Here is a 21,358-nt window from a genome sequence, read left to right as displayed (position 1 = left end):
TCCCTGTGAAGCTTTCCTGGATAAGTTAACAAAGGGGTCAATTCATATTAAATTTTTGGAAACTGTTCATTTAATAACAAAAACAACTAACAGTTTACAGAATCTAAGGAAAAGCTATTTCTACTTGGCACTAAATTCTTTTATAAATTTTAACTGTACTAGAGTATGTACAAATTTCAGAAATTTTATTGTTTTTGAAGGTACACAGTGTGGTTGTTTAAGCTTAATTTGGATTTCATTTTTATGGTAAAAATGTCTTGATAAATTCTATACACTATAGAATAATCCTCTGGCTCAGGTTGGCAACAATATAAATACAATTATTACAGATCTAGCAAAAAGAGGTAATCAAGTAAAATAAAAAAGTAAGTCCAGGTAATTCAATAAGAAAAACAAAATTACAAAAAGTTAATTTATAATTTCATTGGTTAATGCATTTTTTACATGAACACATATTCCATGTTAGCCTTTATGTCACCTAATGGCTCCAGAAAGTACTTTCACTTAACAACAATGATCGTATTAACTAGTCTTTTGATTAATTTGCTGAAAACCTGGTCCTAAAAGGGCAAATCAATGCCTGAAGAAAAAAAAGGAGCTAAAAGGTAAATATAGGGAGAGTGAATAAATACCAGGTTGTTTATGCTGAACAATGAGAAGTATATTTAATCATAACCTAAGAGAAATAATTATTTTAATGGGGCCATTAAGATAATAAATTACTGCACTTCTTTGAAGAAAACATTTTAGTATCTACTTGTTCACAAATATACCATAACTTGGTTAATTATTCCAAATTAAATACTGTTAAGACTTTTTCAAACTTGATAAGTAACAGTACTGTCTGTAGAATTGCTGCGCAATTATACTTTCCTCTTCTCATAGTAACATGTCACTTTTCCCCCCAGATAATCTATTATGCCTGGGTAGAAACGAATTCGGATATGATTCACATCAAAATATCAAAATATCCTTCATAACTATATAGTATTTACTGTGAACTCAAATATAGTTTAAAACATCTAAAATCTTGAGAGGTTGAGCTTTAAAATTGACTTCATGTATTGCTTGCTCATAATGAGAATACATAAAACAATCATCTCATAGTAAAGAGAATATGGTAATATTTCCAGGATGATATTTATGGTTATTCCACATCTTATTAATTTCATATATTTATAGTAAATTAAATACTTAAAATATATTCAATTATTATTTTGTAAAGCTTTCTTTTTACTCTTCAATGGCATGCATGACCCACTTCAGGTTCTTTTACCCTCCTCTATATTTCTGTCAGAAAATACTTCCAAACTTGTTCGTACTTGTCTAGTTTCACGAATGAAGACTTCATTATTTCTAACACAGTTCTTTTCCTAAGTAATGGAAGTTCTGAAAAATCTACTCCACAATTTCTGTGCTAATTGAAAGCTAATTAAATACTATCTCTGAATGCTACTTCCATGGATTAGATCATCACCTTTTGTAATGAAACACCTCAGTACTTGCCCTTTCTACTTGAAATATTTACATTTAAATACATAGTAATAAAAGAAATCATAGTTCATCTCCCAAAGTTTTAATAGTTGACTTCATACAAAAAAAGTCATCTAAGAGTCCAATGTCATCTTAGATTCATTTTCCTAAGTAATACAAAATACAATCAAACATCTTTTTAAAAAAACCTCCTTAATCCTTTTTTACTCTACCTAATGCAATTCTGCGTGCTGTAGCACTCCTTGTAGGTTTTTCCGGCTCAAGTACCCAAGTCTTCTCATCAATTTCATCCATAACATCCCAGAATGCCTTCAGTGATTCCAGTGCTGCCAAGAACTGACTATGAATGCTTATTAAGGAGCTCTGTGAAAAGACAGACGAAAGCTGAATAAGCTGTATGACACTATCAATAGTGGATTTTCTTTCACTTAGGATACAACTCAATTTACAAGTTTTAAGCTCTGTTTCATTTCAGCTAAAACTAGACTCTAGTAAACAACAGTCAACTCTCCCTGCTTCACATCTCTTCACCACTACTAGTATTAACAGAATTCTTTTTCGATTGTCACTGGACCGTGCACTTATCAAGAAAGAACTGCTTTTTACAAACCATATTTATTATGATGCATTTTGTACTATATGTATGGAAAGGTATACCTTGTATTAATTACTATTATTAACGTATACAATATACATTTAGCATAGTGTCTACAATTTTAGTATGAAAATATTTTTATTTTCGCTCAGTTATCAAGTTAAATGCAGTGCTATTTGTAATTTGATTAAATTACTTTTATACACTGTTAATAAATAACTTTGCAGACTTAATTAGACAAAGACTATGAAAAGGTTTTACACACTTTTAAAGAATTCAACAAATTACAAACAGGATTTCTTTTGATGTTAAATTTTTAGCCAATCTCTGAATTCAGTATTTCAGGCATTAATCCTTTATGGGAATTAAATACATTTTCACTAAGTGACAAGAACTAAAGCCATCATTGATTTTAAAAATCAATTCATAAAGTCAAGAGTTTCTTATAAAATAATGTGGTATGGTTAAAAGATACAACCATTTACTAAATATTTTAGTCAAAACTAAAACAGTTTTAAAAAGAATTAAGGATTTTTTTTTTTTTTTTTTTTTTTTTCAGTACGCGGACCTCTCACTGTTGTGGCCTCTCCCGTTGCGGAGCACAGGCTCCAGATGCGCAGGCTCAGCGGCTGTGGCTCACGGGCCCAGCCGCTCCGCGACATGTGGGATCTTCCCGGACCGGGGCACGAACCCGTGTCCCCTGCATCGGCAGGTGGACTCTCAACCACTGTGCCACCAGGGAAGCCCAAGAATTAAGGATTTTATTTACTGTTTCAAATAAGCAAAACGTATAAAAAAAGTCACTGAAAAACTGCTGGCTCGTATCAAATGTATTCATCCAAAATAACTGATACAAGCCAACAATTCAAGAATATGATACACCCTGAGTAAGATGAAAAGAAAGAACTCACGTCCTTAAACATGTATTTTGTACTTATGTACTTAAGGAAAACCCATTTCATCTCATCACTTGAGTAAGGGTGTACACGTAGATGGATTCATAGCTCAGATTCACCAAAGCAGTTTCAACTCTTCTTCTATACACAGAAAAAAGTTAAGAGTAGGAACTACAGCTTAGTGAGTAAAAATAACCTTTTATTACTAGTATATTGAGGGTAGAATATTCTCTTCTAGTATACCATACTTATCCACAAGTTTAGATGCCAGAATCCAGAAATCAGAAAACTAAATACCCAAGTGTTTCTTTTTTGTTTAACTGTGAGCTGCACTTTATTTCCTCTTTCACTGAATGCACCACCATTCTTTACATACCCAAATAAGAAAGCAGCTTTGCTCCTTGTAGATTTCCTCTGATACCTAATAAATTCTGTAAGTTAACATAAGACTTAAGTCCATATCTAACATATTTCTTGATAACTCTATTAATCCTAGTATTATTATATATTATTAAAATAATCCCCTATTCTTATTTCCATATTCAGACTTGCCATCCTTGACTTAAACAACCTTCCGGCAGAGTACCCTATTTAAAATATAAACCTGAACAGATCAGTCCCTCTCTTAAAACCATTCAAACCAACATTCTAACTGGATTTTTTTCCCCTCTAGTCATATTCCCCTAAAGCCCATTATTTACATTGTGATTAAGCCGATTTTTGTATTCTGGAAACCTGATACTATAATTTCCTGGTTTACAACAAACTGTTTTAAGTGCAGTTCTTCTCCAAGTGATGTTTTGTCTTTGTGATACTACCACGTAATAAAAGCAACACAAGTTTCAAGAGCTGTTCAATAAATATTTGTTTAATTGAACTATTTGACATAAGAAAATAATCACTGATAACCACCATTCTATTTGGTCACCATTATTTACAAGTACCTTGCAAATTATGTTTTATGTTATCGTTAGTGATTAAAACCACAGTTCTTTATCGTGGCTTACAATTAATATTGTTTAATATGTATACATAGATATGTTTACATAAAGTAAATTGAAATACTTTCTGTGGGTTTATTTACTACTCCAAGCTTCAGTAACCACGTTCCCTATGATCATTCCCAAATTTTTTTAAGCCAGATGGAGAACTCCAAACCTACTCAGCCATTTCTATATAGATAACATCTATATGGCTGTCTAAGATGCACACCATAATTGGATGGTTCCAAACGGATCTCATCATCTTCCCAAAGAAAAATTCCCTTCCCGCTGTTTTTTTTTATTAGTGAAAGGGGCTACTACTTGCCCTATTGCCCAAGCCAGGAATCTAAGCATAGATTTAAGTAGATTACTAAAACAACCTTCTAACTGAATTTTCTTCCTTTAGACATAGCCCCCTATTATAACTAAATTGACTTTTGTACTATGTAAGTCTAATACAGTAATTTCTTTGCTTACAGTAAAAGTCATTCATCACTAGATGCAAACATTATAAACCAACTGGTGGACAGTATGTTGGCATTTTTAACAGCTTTATTGAGGTATAATTGATATACAAAGAACTGCACATATTTAATGCGCAAGTTGAGTTTGGGCATATGCATATACCCATAATACCATCACCATAATCAAGGTAATAGATATAGCCAACACTTAACAAGGGATCTCTAACATGAGATCCCTAAAAACACTTAACATGAGATCTACCCTCTCAACAAATTGTTAAGTGCACACTACGGCATTGTTAACTGTATTGTACAACAGATCTCTAGAACTTATTCATCTAGCACTCTGTACCCACTGAATACCAACTCCTCATTTCACCCACCCGCCAGCCACTGGCAACCACTACTGTATTCTCTGTATCTATGAGTTTGACTTAGATATTTCATATAAGTAGAATCATGGCAGTATTTGTCCTTTTGTGACTAGTTTATTTCACTTAGCAGAATATCCTCCAGGTTCATCCATATTGTTGCAAATGGCAGGATTTTCTTCTTTTTTAAAGCTGTCTTGTATATACCATATTTTCTTTGCCCATTCATCTGTTTATGACAGATAAACAGATGGACAGTTGGATTTTTTCATATCTTTGCTATTATGAGTAACAGTACAATGAACATGGGAGTGCAGGTATCTCTTCAAGACTCTGATTTCAGTTCTTTTGGAATATACCCAGAAGTGGGATTGCTGGATCATATGGTTGTTATATTTTTTACTTTTTTGAGGCCGTTCCATACTGTTTTCCATAGTTGCTGCACCATTTTACTCTCTCACCAACAGTGTATAAGGGTTCCAATTCTTCCACATCCTTGCCAATACTGGCTACTTTGTGGGAGTGTTTGTTGGTTTGTTTTGTTTTTGATAATAGCCATCCTAACAGATCAAAACTATGACATGATACCATGTTTTAGTTTTGATTTTTATTTCCCTGATAATTAATGATGTTCAGCATCTTTTTATATACTGGTTGGCCATTGGTATGTCTTCTCTGGAGAAATGTATGTTCAAGTTCTTTGCTCATTTTTTAATCAGGTTGTTTTTTTGCTGTTGAGTTGCAGGAGTTCCTTGTATATTTTGGATATTAACCCTTTATCAGATAGTTTGCAAATATTTTCTCTCATTTCATAGGCTGCTTTTTTCATTTTGTTGATTGTTTCCTTTACTGTGCAGAAGCCTTTTAAAGGTATGATGTAGTTCCACTTGTCTATTTTTGCTTTGTTGCCTGTACTTTCAGTGTCATATTTAAGAGATCACTGCCAAAACCAATATGAAGAAGCTTTTCCCCTATGTTTTCATTTAGTAGTTTTACAGTTTCAGGTCTCATGTTCAAGTTTTTAATTAGTTTTGAGTTGATTTTTGTATACAGTATGAGGTAGGCGTCTAATTTCACTTTTTTGCATATGGATATCCAATTTTCCCAACACTGTTTGTTCAAGAGACAACTCTTTTTAAAAATCAGTATAGTAGTGTCCCTCTCCTTTCTCTCTCTCCATCTATATCTATACTTTAAAATCTATAATTACCTATTTCATTGAAAATCCAAGGAAAAGTTAACCAAAAAAAGTCATAAAATGCTGTCACATGGTATCTTTCATTTGAAAGTAAGTTCCCCCAAACACATTGTCCATTTCTTGTATGCTTGAATGTAAATAAAATCCTAAACATAGCTCTGCTTAAAATGCTAACTCTGTATTTTAAACAGAAAAGGTAGGTTTTTTAAAAAAAAAATGACAACAAAATAAAAACAAAAAACCCATGAAACAACCACCCTGAAACTAGAAGTCAGTTGATAATTACAGAAAAAGTGAATTTCAAATCCTAAAAGTCATCATTAGTCTCCCAAGGCAACAGAAATAAAAGCAAAAATAAACAAATGGGACCTAATCGAACTTACAAGCTTTTGTACAGCAAAGGAAACCATAAAAAAAAACAAAAAGACAACCTACAGAGTCAGGGAAAATATTTGCAAGTGATTTGACCAACAAGGACTTAATTTCCAAAATATACAAACAGCTCATATAACTCAATATCAAAAAATCAACAATGCAATCAAAAAATGGGCAGAAGACCTAAATAGATATTTTTCCAAAGAAGATATACAGATGGGCAACATGAAAAGATGCTCAACATCGCTAATTATTAGGGAAATGCAAGTCAAAACTACAATGAGGTATCACCTCACACCAGTCAGAATGGCCATGATTAAAAAATTGACAATAAATGCCAGAGAGGGTGTGGAGAAAAGGGGACCCTCCCACACTGTTGGTGGGAATGTAAATTGGTGCAGCCACTATGGAAAACAGTATGGAGTTTCCTCATAAAACTAAAAATAGATTTGCCATATGATCCTGCAATCCCACTCCTGGGATTATATATCTGGAGAAAACTATAATTCGAAAAGATACATGCACCCCAATGTTCATTACAGCATGTTCTACAGTAGTCAAGACACGGACACCACATTAATGTCCATTGACAGATGAATGGATAAAGATGTGGTATAAATATACAATGGAATACTACTCAGCCATAAAAAAGAATGAAATAATGCCATTTGCAGCAACATGGATGGACCTACAGATTACCATACTAAGTGAGGAATGTCAGAAAAAGAAAGACAAATACCAAATAATATCACTTATATGTGGGACCTAAAATATGACACAAATGAACTTATCTATGAAACAGACTCACAGACATAGAGAATAGACTTGTGGTTGCCAAGGGGGAAGCGGGGTGGGAGAGGGATGGATTGGGAGTTTGGGATTAGTGGATGCAAACTATTATGCATAGAATGGATAAACAACAAGGTCCTACTATATAGCACAGGGAGCTATATTCAATATCCTGTGATAAACCATAATGGAAAAGAATATGAAAAAGAATGTATATATCTGCTGTACTGCAGAAATTAACACAACATTGTAAATTAGCTATGCTTCAAAAAAAGAAATTTTTTAAAAAGTCATAATCAAATTTTACACAGTATTTTTATGTTCCAAATAAAGAAATTCTGAAAAAGTGAAAAGTGAGACACAAACATTTCTCTTAGCAATTTTAATGAAGTGGACATTAAAACTATTCTATCAATAAGCCTCTGAAAAAAAATTTTTCTACAACTGCTTATTTTGTCTGTTAAATCATTCACAAACTCTTAATTTTCAATTGATTACCCTACTGAAAATGGGGGAAAAAAGTCTAAATGTTAACAGTGCAATTAAATATTCTATATACATCACCATAAATGCCAAGGAAGTACCCTATAATATGACCAAGTTTGATATCAAAGTTCAGTAAGTATTTTGCAAGGAGAAAAGTTCTCTAAAAAAATTTTTTTTTTCAAAAATAAAAATTGCCAAGTCCTCATTTTTTAATATGAGCAGTCTCACATCACACCAAAACTACTGTGCAACTGCCTTAAGCTTTCTTTCTTTCTTTAGAGGGTGGGGGGGAGACAATATGCAATGTAAAATAACATGTGAATCAAATGAAAAACTCTGATAAAAGGTGAGAAAGTTAATATTAAGAGGTAACATTAAAATACAAAATGTTGGGCTTCCCTGGTGGCACAGTGGTTGAGAGTCCGCCTGCCGATGCAGGGGACGCAGGTTCATGCCCCGGTCCAGGAGGATCCCACATGCCGCGGAGCGGCTGGGCCCTTGGGCCATGGCCGCTGAGCCTGCGCATCCGGAGCCTGTGCTCCGCAACGGGAGAGGCCACAACAGTGAGAGGCCCGCATACCGCAAAAAAAAAAAAAAAAAAAAAAAAACAAAATGTTGGTAAGGATGTAAATCAACATGAACTCTCACATTCTGTGGGTGAGTGTATAAAATTGCACAACCATTTTTGAAAAGATTTGGCGATTTCTTTAAAAACTAAATATATCCTTACTTGTAACTTAGCTGTCCATAAAAAGACTTATGTAAGGATGTTCATAGTTTATTCATAAATGTCAAAAATTGGTATAAGTCCAGATGTCCATCAATAGGAGAAATGATAAACTCTAGTATATTCATGCCATGGAATACTACTCAGGAATAAAAAGAAAAAACTACTAATACATGTCACAACATGGAAATTTCAAAACTATGTTGAGTGAAAGAAGCCTACGTACATAAAGAGTACATACTATATGCTTCTGTTGATATGAAGTCTGGAACAGGCATAGCTAAGGTATGGTTGGAAAAAAAACAATGGATATTTACTGGGAAGAGAGAGGAGACTGAATGATGGTAATGTTCTGCATCTTGAGTATGGACTGCACCAGTATATTCATTTACTGAAACTTATGATACACTTAGGATTTATGCATTTTATCATTCCCAAATTTTACAAAGAACTGAACTCTAGTTTATGCATATTGAAGTAAGTATTTGGGGGAAAGATCTGATACATGCAAATTACTTTGAAAGGCCTCAAAAATCAGATGGATTTATGGACGGAAAGAGGTACAAATGGAAAATAAGTGTTAAAGCAAGTACAGTAAATGTTAACTATAGAATCTGGGTGGTGTATATATGAATATTCACCATAAACCTTTTCAATGTTTCTGTATGTTTGAAATTTTATAATAAAATATTGGGAGGAATTATATAACTTATATGAGTTATTTATTATAACTAAGAAAGTTAATTAAAACTATTTTTTCTGGATTAGGTTACAGACTAATTTTTTTCAAATATTTAACAACTGATCTCTTTACATAAATCTTTAAATCTATATATTTAAAACCATCTCTAAAACAAAACATAAATATGCCTTCTGAGAAAATCGGCTCACTGTATGTGGCAAGTTATAATCTTTGAAATGTCTGTAATAGGTGTTCTTAATCAGAGTATCATAAGGTTGGGTTAAAAAAATGCATTTTATATTCTCTAAGTAAAATTTAGCATTTCACTCAACTATGGACATAGATAACAAACCACACAAATGGTATCACTACCTGTAACTTTCTCTACAATAAAAATCGCACTGCAATCACTTAGAGAACTTAAACACTAATATCTACATTCCATTCTCAGCCATTCCTTTTTAATTGATCTTGTTACAATACAGCCTTAGCACTAGGAATTTCAAAAGTTCCCCAAGTGATTCTACTGTGCAAAGTTGAGAACCACAGGTGGAACAATGAACAACAGCCATCCCTGTTATAGTCTAAATGTTACCAGACATATTTCTAAAAGATTCAAGCTCATGAGGGAAAAGAAAGGCATCCTTATGAACATTTACGTGATAACTTTAATTTCACTCTTTTTTCACTGTTGATGTTTAATATTTTATTTATTTTTGCAACCAATTTTGGGATTTAGGGAAGCATACAATGAATTTGTAAAAATGGAACACAGTTTATAAAATTAGACTTATGGAGAAAAGTTTTAACTTTAACTTAAAATAGTCAATTTGTAGCCATATACAACAAACTATCTGGGTCAAGAATCAAAGAATGCATGTCCTCATTTATAGTATACCAAGTTATACAAAACTAAGTAATACTACAAAATGAATTATGTCCTAATACAATTCAATACAGCAAATGTGTATAATGTGTAGGTGTTATGCTCTACAGTAAATACTGATTGATACAAGATACAATAGAGTATGTTAGTTAAGATCATAGACTTGTAGTCAAATATTTAGTCTCATTCCTAGTTCCACTACTTAAAACTAGTTGCATCTTTCTCAGCAAATTACTTAATCTCACTTAGCTTCTGCAATATGGAAATACTGTTAATCCTTACAAGATTTGAGTGAGATGATGTATATAAAATGCTAAGTGCTCAGGATACAGTATATGCTTAAAATTGATAGCCACTATAATTAAAAGACATATGGTCCCTGACCTAGAGAAATTCTATCAAATCAAAAAATATTTGTACCATGTTAGACAAAGGATTAACACCCTTAATATAAAAAGTTACTGAAAATCAATTTAAAAAATACATATGTATTTTTAAAAATAGGCGATTAAAGACAGTTTCCTAGAGAAAAAATTCACATAATCACATAAAAAATACTCAACTTCATAAGTTTAGACATTATTTCTAATTGCAAAATTTCAGGTAAGAGAAAGAGAAGAGATGAGCAAAGCCTCAGAGTTAGAAGATGGTGAGAATAATGAGGTATACGGGATGGGCGTCTGCTTTCCCAGAGTAACTTTTCCTTTAATAACTGAGGTAGCTCAATTCCATGGTATGGCTTCTTTCTTCCAGCACTCCCATTACTAGTTACTGCTTTATTACAGAACATCACTGAAGAGGTGAGCATTCTATAGGTCCTATGGGACCATGGTACATGCCCTTAATCCATTCCAGAATAATCAAGAGTGGTTTTGTTCTAATTCAGCACCAATGATTTTGTTCCAAGGCTTCACTAGTCCCTGGGTAGTGTGGTTTTAAAAACAACCCACTTTATATAAAAATTTTTATTTCCTTCTTTGTACTTTTCCATACTTCCTACAATAACATATAGTATTTGTATAATCATAAAGGAGCACATGTAGAACTAGAAATAAATGGTCTGTCAGCTATCCTTTCATTTCATGAATGTGTATAGTGAAAAACATACTAAACTCAATTCAATGAAATTAATATTTCAACCATGTGTCAGGACTATGTTAGGAACTCCAATACAAAGATAAAAGAACCCAGTACACAGAGAGGTCACCATTCTAATCTTGATAACAAAGTATCTGATATCAAGACACACCCAGCCTCTTAAAGACTTAATATTACATCTATAAATGTGACTGTGTGGTAGATAACTTCTAAGGTGACTTCCAGCTCTAAAAGTCAAGAACTCTAAATATAACTTTGAAAATCCATGAAGTAGGTGATTCTGTCCACTTAAAAGTAGGTATACTTCCTTTCAAGATGCCAATTACTATAACATACTCCCATTTATTTCCAAATCGTGTTTATAAACATATTTTCTCATTCAAATTATATATAAATTATAAATAACTTATATGATTCACTGCAGAACAATCATTTCCTCTTTAATCAAAAGAACTTTTATACCAGAATCAAAATATCTGGATTACACTTCATATCCCCATGTATTTAAGGGGAGAAGTCAAACATGCATTATACAACTACTGTTTTTTTCTTAAAATATAGGGACAAAATTTCAGTCTTCTAAAACTTCTGAGTTTGGGAATAGGTTTGAAACCACAAATTTCTAGCAGGTATAGAAAAGCAACTACACAGCTCAAATATGATGAAGATCCAAAAATTACACCCGGAACACTGCAACTGGTCAATTCATTAATCAAAGGAAAATGTCAACCTTTTTAGCACATATACATAATTTAAAGAAATAAAATAGAGGAAAAAAAAACTGTAGAAGGAAGACAAAAGAAATTATCAGCAAAACCAAAAAAATAAAAAATTTAAAACCCCAAAAGCAGGGGTTTCCCTGGTGGCGCAGTGGTTAAGAATCCACCTGCCAACGCAGGAGATACGGGTTCAAGCCCTGGTCCGGGAAGATCCCACATGCCGCGAAGCAACTAAGCCCATGCGCCACAACGACTGAGCCTGTGCTCTAGAGCCCACAAGCCACAACTACTGAAGCCCACACGCCTAGAGCCCATGCTCTGCAACAAGAGAAGCCACCGCAATGAGAAGCCCGCGCACCGCAACAGAGAGTAGCTCCCACTTGCCGCAACTAGAGAAAGCCCACACGCAGCAACAAAGACCCAATGCAGCTAAAAATAATTAAATAAAATAAATTAAACAAAAAACAAACACAGAAAAGGCTTAGTGTCCCAAAAGCAATAAACTATCCTACAGAGAAGAAAAGTATCCCAGTAACCAAGATAACAATGTAGGAGCCTCTCACCTAAGCCTTGCTTTCGAAGGGAGAGGATGTGATGCTAAACCACCCCTTGTCCTTAAAGCGCCAAAAAAAAATTTTTAAAAAGGAGAAACACTGAGAAAGTTAGAAAACATAAAACAAGGAGAAAAGAGTATATTCTATATTCCACTCTACCTACTCCAAAGATTTGCAGCATACCATGTTGAAGGCATAACAACCACAACATTCATTATTTTATCTATGTATCTGTCTATTTTTATGTGGGGTAAGGCAATCACTAAAAAAAAAGGCACAGACTAACCACCAGACATTGGAAAACTGTATCTGTAACATTCCATGCACTGGGAGCACAAGAGCTAGGTTTAACAGGGAAGATATTCCTGATATGGAGTCCAATCTTCCCGTGTGAAAAGCAAAGGTCAGAAGATTAAAAAGAATGTATTAATCTTGAGGGAAAAAAAACAGACATCTCGACATGATTTGAAAAGAGCAGGCATAAAGATATTAATAAGAGATCAATTTAATATTAGGTTCACCTAAGGCATTTAATGAAATTCTCTGCACTGAAATCAGGATACCTGGACTGTTCTGTATATAGGCTTCTCGGTGAGAAGATCTGTATGTGAGATCCCTGTGTTGATGCACTGAAAATTTCTGAATAATCACAATGCTGAACAGTCTATTTGGTATGATAGATTTGGCATTTAAACCTTTAGATCATTGAACCATTAGAAAGTTCATCTGGTCAAATGTCACCAAATCATGACCTTTCCAAAAATATTACAAGGCATATTCTATCTCCTGACTAGTTTTATATTACTGAAACACAGTCTATTTTGGAAATGCTTGCCAATTTTTATTGCTGGCAAGTGTGATGAATCAAGTACCCCAATATTTGACCAGAGGAAGGTCAAGTTGGTTATTCTTGTTTATGTTTAATAAATAAATAAACCATCAGAAAACTAGGTTATATCAGTATTCTATAGAAATCTTGAAGGGTATCACATTTTCTCATGACACATAGCCAATAAATAGAGAAGGAGATGAAAATGTTCCTATTAACTCCATGGCTAGAGGATATATATTTCGTGAAAGAAATCGGTGCTCTGGTTTCCACTGTCACCATCCACTGATGAATTGCTTATATGCTTAAGTCTAAACTCGTTTCAAAACATGCTAGTCCCGATTACTGAAATGTTAATAATTTTTTTTATATTCGACAAAGAAACTGGGTAACAAGTACAAGCTAAGAAGTTAGTGGCTGTGGCCCATTATTATATAGAAGTTGCATAAAATTTTTCAAATGGTGGTGACAAGCCAAAGGAAGCTGATAGCAACTGTAAAGAAAGTTCTGTAGGGGTAAGGACATCATTTGAGAGAAGACTAGTACACTCTTTGAATTATAAATAGAGTTTTAAAAAGGCCCGTCAAGTTATATTGCTTAGAAGGTCACATATAGCTGCAAAGGTTTTGTTCAGTCTTGAAAAACAAATCAAACAAGCAAAAGGCAACCATCAGGATTTTTTTAAGGAAGGTAAATTTCTGTGCCGTAAGTATAACTGATATATTTGGACCCTTGTCCTATGTCATCTTTATTTGTAGCTATAACGTTAAGTGATATATGCAATGATAATTTGAGCTTGGGATCTCCCCCCAAAAGCAAAGCCTGAGGCCAGGGCTTGTGTACAGATAGGTTATTGGAAGTAATCTCAGGGATTGAGAGGGAGTAGGGACTGGAAACAGTATAAGCGAGCAGAGAAAGCTAAAATAAGGGTGTACTTTCAAGATGGTTACTGTGGTCAATGGCAGCTCCGTGAGAAGTTCTAGAGAAAGCTCCTCAGAATTGCCACCCAAGAAACAGAACTCAGGAGCATTTATTCACTGTCTTCTATTCCTGACTGGTCAAGTTGCCCTAGGAGGGTTATGAATTCTCTCACATTTCCAGATCTGCATACATATGTATCCCTAATGGCTCCCATAAACATCACTGGTCCTAGCATTAGAAGAGCTGTGGGGCAAAGAAAGAGATAAGTGGTAGAGCTTAGGTGAGGTGTTTTGTCAAGATACACAATCATGAAACAAACTGAAGCAATATGGCTGAGTAAAAAGTGGATGCAAAGGAAGTGAAGTAAGGAGCAAGAATTATCTGATTCCTAAGCCATTTGCCAAACAGGGAAGTAACATATGGTCAATTCTCCAAGAGTTAAATAAACCTATTTTGAAAAAACTTTCCTCATGAAATTAACTTATATAAAGCTTTAATAGTAATAAAAGGGATATAGTTGAAATACCCAAAATATATATCTATATAAAATATTCTGCCTATTTTGTGTTGTTGTCTTATTATTGAGCTTTCAGAGCTCTTTATATATATTCTAAGCACAAGTCCATTATCAGATACATAATTTGCAAATATTTTCTCCTAGTCTATACCTTGTCTTTTCACTCTTTTAACAGTATTTTTCAAGAGCAAAAAGTTTTAATTTTGATTAAGTCCAATTTCTCAACTTGTTCTTATAAGGATCTTGTTTTCTGTATTGTGTTAAGAAATCTTTGCCTATCCCAAAGTCACAAAGCTTTTCCTTGTTTTTTCCAGAAGTCTCATTGTTTTAGGTTTTACATTAAGTTTATGATTCATTTTGAGTTAATTTTTACATATGGATTGAAGTTCATCTGTTTTGTATATATATATATAGCAAATTATTTGTCCCATTTATTGAAAAGACTGTCTTTCTTCCACTGAATTATCTTTGCACCTTCACTGGAAACAGCTGTATGCATACACAGTTATATGGGTATACTTCTAAATTCTCTATTCCAGTGATCTTTTTTTCATACTTTATATTAATACTACATTGCCTTGATAGATAGGTTTGTCTTAAAGGTAAATTTATAAGTCTTGAAATCAGGTGGTATTAGTCCTCCAATTTTGTTCTTTTTCAGTTTTTTGGACTATTCTAAGTTCTCTGCATTTCCATATGAATTTTAGAATCATTTTGTCAATTAAAAAATCTACTGGGATTTTGATTGAGATTGCATTGAATCTATAGATCAATTTGGAGAGAACTAACAAGTTAACAATACTGAGTCTTCTAACTCATGAATATAGTTTATCCCTCCATTAATTTAGGTCTTTACACAAAAGATTTGTAGATGCTTCACCAAAGAAGATATATGATGACAAGCATTTAATACGTTCAACATCACTGGTCATTAAGGAAACGCAAATTAAAATCAAAATGAGCTACCACTACACACCTATTAGAATGGCTAAAATGAAAATGACTGGACATACCAAATGTCAGTAAGGATGCAGAGAAACCAGAAGCCTCAAACACTATTGTTAGGAATGTAAAAGAGCACAACCGCTTAAAAAAAAAACTGTTCAGCAGTTTCTTAAAAAGTTAAATACACACCACCTAGATGATCTAGCCATTCTAACCCTAGGTATTTGCCAAAGAGAAATGAAAGCATATCTTCATATAATGACATTCACATAATGTTCACAGTAGCTTTATCTGTAACAGCCCCATCCTGGAAACAACCCATCTGTCCATCAACAGGTAAATGAACAATATATGGTTACATTCATACAAAGGAGTACTACTCAGCCTAAAAACAACGAAATATTATTACATGCTACAACATTGATAAGTCTCTAATTTTGCTGAGGAAAGAAACCTGACATAGAAAAGTATATAGAACTATATAAAACTCTAGAAAGGATAGCAGCAGTTGCCTGGGGATCAGGAGGAAGGACACGAGGAACAGAAGGGAGAGATTAAAAAGGCTTAGCGGGAAACTTGGTTGTTGTGGAAATGTTTATTATCTTGATTGTGGGGTTGATCTCACGGGTGTAAACATTTGTCAATGCTCACCAGATCATACGCTTTAAACATGTTTAGTATATTGTATATCAATTATACCTCAAAAAAGCTGTTTAAAAAAACACTCATTCTGATTTCTGGACAGTAATTAATCTATACATTAGTACCTTCTTTGCAGTAGATCTGCAGTAGATTTCTCAACATTTAGGACCTAAAAAATTTACAAAACAGCTATATTTCTAAGAGCAAAGACAAAAGCAGAAGAGTACTGTTCATAAACCCACCACTTAGATAATAAAAGCTTATCACTTTTATATGTATATATTGGGCAAGGAAGGAGAAAGGATATACATGGGAACAAAGATGTTAGCTATTCCCCCATAACTGTTATTAGATTATGTTAAACTAGGAAAGCACTTAAGCAGAAAAGTGTGAACACTGCCAATCTCAAAATGTAACGCTTATTATCTTTAAAAGCATTTTGTTACTTTTATAATACCTGAAGTGATATAATAATGTCAGTCACTTAACCAGATCTTAGAGTATAATATCTTCATCTTAAGTACTATTATTTCCAGTATTTTAATAATTTTCTCACAGTCCCAGAATGTGATCTTTTGTGCTCTGATGACACTTAAATTAATAGCATAATTTTCTGGTACTTGCAACAGTTGCTTTCCATTCTGATTTTTTTATACTTTCCTATAATATGTGCACATAAATCCTCTAATAATCATTTTTGTCTTTTTCTCTGAGGGATTCAAAAGGCTTGATTCAAATATCAAGAGATTAAACTTCTAAAGAAATTTAATTTTAACATTAATTGCAATATTCCCAATCAAATATCTTTAAAGAGATAAATCTCTTAAATATTCAGTTCATTTGATCTCATTTGCAAGCTTCATTAATTTTCTCAACTCTTTCTGTAGGTGTAACTAAATCTATTAAATCAAATGCTATTCTCTGTCACACAATCCATAAAGAATGCATCACCTCTTCTTACAGTTTATTTTTACTATAACTGACCACTGATGATTTAAAAGATTTGCTACTATTCTTAAGTCATGTGGAAAGTATATATGCCCACAAAGTTAAATGAAACACATTCACTCCATGCGTAGCCATTACAGAATGACTGCAGCAACTCTCTTAATAAAAAAGATAAGGAAGAGAGAGAGGGAGGGAGAAGTAAATAAATGTCTGTCAAGTGTATGCTGAAAATGAGTAGGCACTTCCAACATGGTCCTAAGCTATCCTATATTATAGATCATTAAAAAAAAAAAAGAAAAAATGTCAGGCCAATTAGGTGAGGTTTCTGGGTAGATGACTGAGTAGGAAGCACCAGGAATCTGTCTCCCCACCTAGACAATAAATGCACTGACAGAAACTATTTTGGAACTCTTGAGTCTACAGAAGGCTTGCAACTTTGGTTAATTTCAGCTCTTAGCTACCCATCACCCTGCCCCACAGCTCCCTGACAGGCAGCCCTGCACACACTTCAGGAGCACCCCACACACAGCTTATAGGAGCCAGGGTGGGAGAAAAGGAGCTGTCTTCCAAATATCAGGTATCTGTGCTCTGATGACTGATTGCTGCTTCTAATCTCAGAGGAATACACAAATAGGCAGTTGGATATTGCTGCTGTACTTCCTCCCACTGTTTCAAGTCCTTCCCTCTCCTGCAGAAGTGACCTGCAGCAGACTTAGGGAACCACTGACCCTCCCCCCCCCTTCATTTTTCTCTTTTTCCCCTTTTGAGTGTCAGACTTTAAAGACTAGAACATTCAAAAGCAGCTCAATGAGTGAAGAAGCAACTGGGATGAGTGAGATAGGTGAGGAAAATTAAGAGGTACAAACTTCCAATTACAAAATAAATGAGTCATGGGGGTGAAATGTACAGCATGGGGAATACAGTCAATAATACTGTAATATCTTTATATGTTGACAGATCGTAAACTAGACTTATAATGGTGGTGATTTTGAAATGTATAGAAATATCGAATCACTATATTGTGCACTAGAAACTAACAAAGTGTTGCAGGTCAATTATACTTCAAACAAGCTCATAGAAAAAGAGATCATATATATTTGTGGTTACTAGAGGGGAGGGGTGGGGGGAGGAGGAATTGGGTGAAGGTGGTCAAAAGGTACAAACTTCCAGTTACAAGAAAAATGAGTGCTAGGGATGTAATGTACATGATTGATATAATTAACACTGTTGCATGTTATATATGAAGTTGTTTAAGAGTAAATCCTAAGAGTTCTCACCACGAGAAAAAATATCTTTTGCTTTTTCTTTTAATTTGTATCTATATGAGATGGATAGTCACTAAACTTATTGTGGTATTCATTTCATGATGCATATAAGTCAAATCAATATGCTGCAGAGCTCACAGTGCAGTATACCAACTGTATCTCAATAAAACTGGGGAAAAAAAGGCAACTGCCTTTATAGGAAAATTTTGGAAGTCACTCTGCATGCCCAGGGAAAGGCTCAAAAAAGACCAGAAAAGACCCTAAGAGTACACCTCAAGCTGATCCTTGATGCAGAGACAGCCTGCAACAATCAAGAACACAAAAACACAGACAAAAAAAAAGGGAAATTTTGATCTTTCCTCTGGAGAGAGGGGAGGATCCAACTTCTAAAGTTACCACATTATATGACTAAAATTTCCAGTTTTCAACAACAACAACAAAATCACAGGGCACTAAAAACAAAACAAAGTGTAGCCCTGATTCAAAGGAAAAAAATTAACAGGTTCCAAACATAGACCTGAGAGTATCTCTACTAGACAGAGAATTTGAAACAACTGATAGATAAGCTTTAAAGTAAGATGTAGAGCAAGTCAAGAAACCAATGTATGAACAAAATGGAAATAACAAAGAGAGAGAAGACTTTCAAAAAAGAACATAAAAAGAAATTCTGGAGCCAAAAATTACAATAACTAAAATGAAAAATTCACTAAGAGAATCCAAAGGTGAATTTGAACAGGCAAAAAAATCTGTGAACATGAAGATAGGACGTTAGTTATTATGGCTGAGAAGCAGGAAGAAAAAAGATTGAAGAAAAGTGCATGAGTCTAAGGGAACTGTATGACACCATCAAGTTGACCAATATATGGATTGTGGGGTCCCAAAAGAAGAACGAAAATGGCAGAGAGCATATTTCTATAATGGCTGACAAATTCCCAAATTCGCTGAAATACATAAATATACACATCCAAGAAGCTCAATGAACTCTAAGACGAACTCAAAGAGATCCACACCAAGGCACATTATAATCAAGCTTTCAAAAGACAAAGACAAAAAGAGAATCTTGAAAGAAGCTGAGAAGTGACTCATCACACACAAGGGAACCTCAAAAACTATTAGCAGATTTCTCATCAGAAACTTTGATGACCAGAAAACTGTGGGCTGATATATTCAAACTGCTAAAGGAAAAAAAAAATGTCAACCAAAAATCCTATAGCTGGCAAAATTATCCTTCATCAGTGTAGGAGAAATGAAGACATTCCCAGACAAACAAAAGAAGTCTGCTACCATTAGACCTGCCCTGCAAAAAATGTTGAAGAAAGTCCTGTAGGTTGAAATAAAAGGACACTAGACAGTAGCATGAAGCCCTATGAAGAAATAAAGATCTCAATAAAGGTAAATACATGGAGCAATTATAAAAGCTAGCACTATTATAAAAATGGTTTTTAACTCCACTCCTTGTTTTCGACATGATTTAAGAGACTAAGGTATTTTTTAAAACTAAGAATTATTCAACTCAATGCCAGTGTTACAGTAACTTTGGTTTGTAACTTCACATTTTGTTTTCTACATAACTTAAGAAACAAAGGCATTTAAAAGAATTATTAGTTTACGGTTTGGTGCATACACTGTGTAAATATATAACTTTGTGACAACAACAACTGAGAAGGGTAGGTACAGAGCGGTAAAGGACCAGAGTTTGTATGTTATTGAAGTTAAGCTGGTATAAATTAGAAGGTTATAACTTCAGGATGTTAAATGTAATTCTGATGGCAACCACAGAGAAAACAGCTATAGAATATATACAAAAATAAATAACAAAGGAATTTAAATGTTTAACTCCAAAAAAAATCAACTGAACTCTAAATAAAGCAGTAATGCAGAAAATAAGGGACAAAATAACTATAAGGCATATAGAAACAGTAGCAAAATGACAGATTAAGTCCCTCCTTATCAGTAATAACTATAAATGTAAATAGGCTAAACTCTCTAATCAAAAGACAGAGATTGGCAGGATGGATAAAAACACATGATCCAACTATATGCTGTCTACAAGAATATCACTTTAGATCCACAGACACAAACAGGCTTAAAGTGAAAGAATGGAAAAAGATATTCCATGCAAATAATCACCAAAAGAGAGCAGGAGTAGCTATACTAGTATCAGACAAAATAGACTTAAAATCAAAATAGGTTACAAGAGACAAAGAAGGACATAATATATTAATAAAAGGTTCAATACAGCAAGAAGATATAACAATTATAAGCATTTATGCGGCTAACAACAGACTATCAAAACATGAAACAAAAATTAATAGTACTGAAGAGAAATAGTTGTATAATATAATAATATTTGGGAGGCATCAATACCCCACTCCCAATAACAGACAGAAAATAAGGAAACAGAGGACTTGAACAACACAACAAACCAACAAGATCTAACAGACGTATATTGAACACTCTACACAGTAACAAAAGAGTACACATATTTCCCAAATGCACATGGAATATTTTCCAGGACACATCATGTTTTAGGCTACAAAATACATACAAAATAAATTTTAAAAGATAGATATCATATAAAGTATCTTTTCCCACCACAACAGGATGTAGTTAGAAATCAATAAAAGAAAGAAAACTGGAAAAGCCACAAATTTGTGGAAATTGAACAACATACTCTTAAACAATCAATGGATCAAACAAGAAATCACAGTGTAATTAGAAAATACTTAGAGACAAAAAAGAAAACACAGCATACAAAACCTTACAGAATGCAGCAAAAGTACTAAAGAGGCTGTTTATAGCTATAAATGCAGACATTAAAAAACAAGAAAAATCTCACCATCAACAACTTAACTTTACAACTAAAGGACCAAACTAAACCCAAAGCCAGCAGAAGGAAATAAAGATTAGAGAAGAGATAAGTAAGGTAGAGAATAGAAAGACAATAGAGAAAATCAATGAAACCAAAGGATGA

At 33.7% G+C, this 21,358-nt stretch overlaps 1 protein-coding gene across 3 annotated transcripts in view; it reads right to left on the bottom strand.

The window, feature by feature from the left end:
• Positions 1–21,358, bottom strand: part of FANCL (FA complementation group L) — an 80,093-nt gene that overhangs the window by 6,297 nt on the left and 52,438 nt on the right. For all 3 annotated transcript variants that reach the window (XM_029231590.1, XM_029231592.1, XM_029231591.1), the window contains one exon: positions 1,707–1,857. In XM_029231590.1, the coding sequence (XP_029087423.1) occupies positions 1,707–1,857 (151 nt within the window). The remainder of the gene's footprint in view (positions 1–1,706; positions 1,858–21,358) is intronic.

The sequence above is a fragment of the Monodon monoceros genome, unplaced genomic scaffold (assembly GCF_005190385.1).
Source record: "Monodon monoceros isolate NGI ecotype Baffin Bay Population unplaced genomic scaffold, NGI_Narwhal_1 Super_Scaffold_19, whole genome shotgun sequence".
Lineage (NCBI taxonomy): Eukaryota > Metazoa > Chordata > Mammalia > Artiodactyla > Monodontidae > Monodon > Monodon monoceros.
Note: the sequence above shows the minus strand (reverse complement) of the source record. Positions and strands in the feature narration are given on the sequence as shown.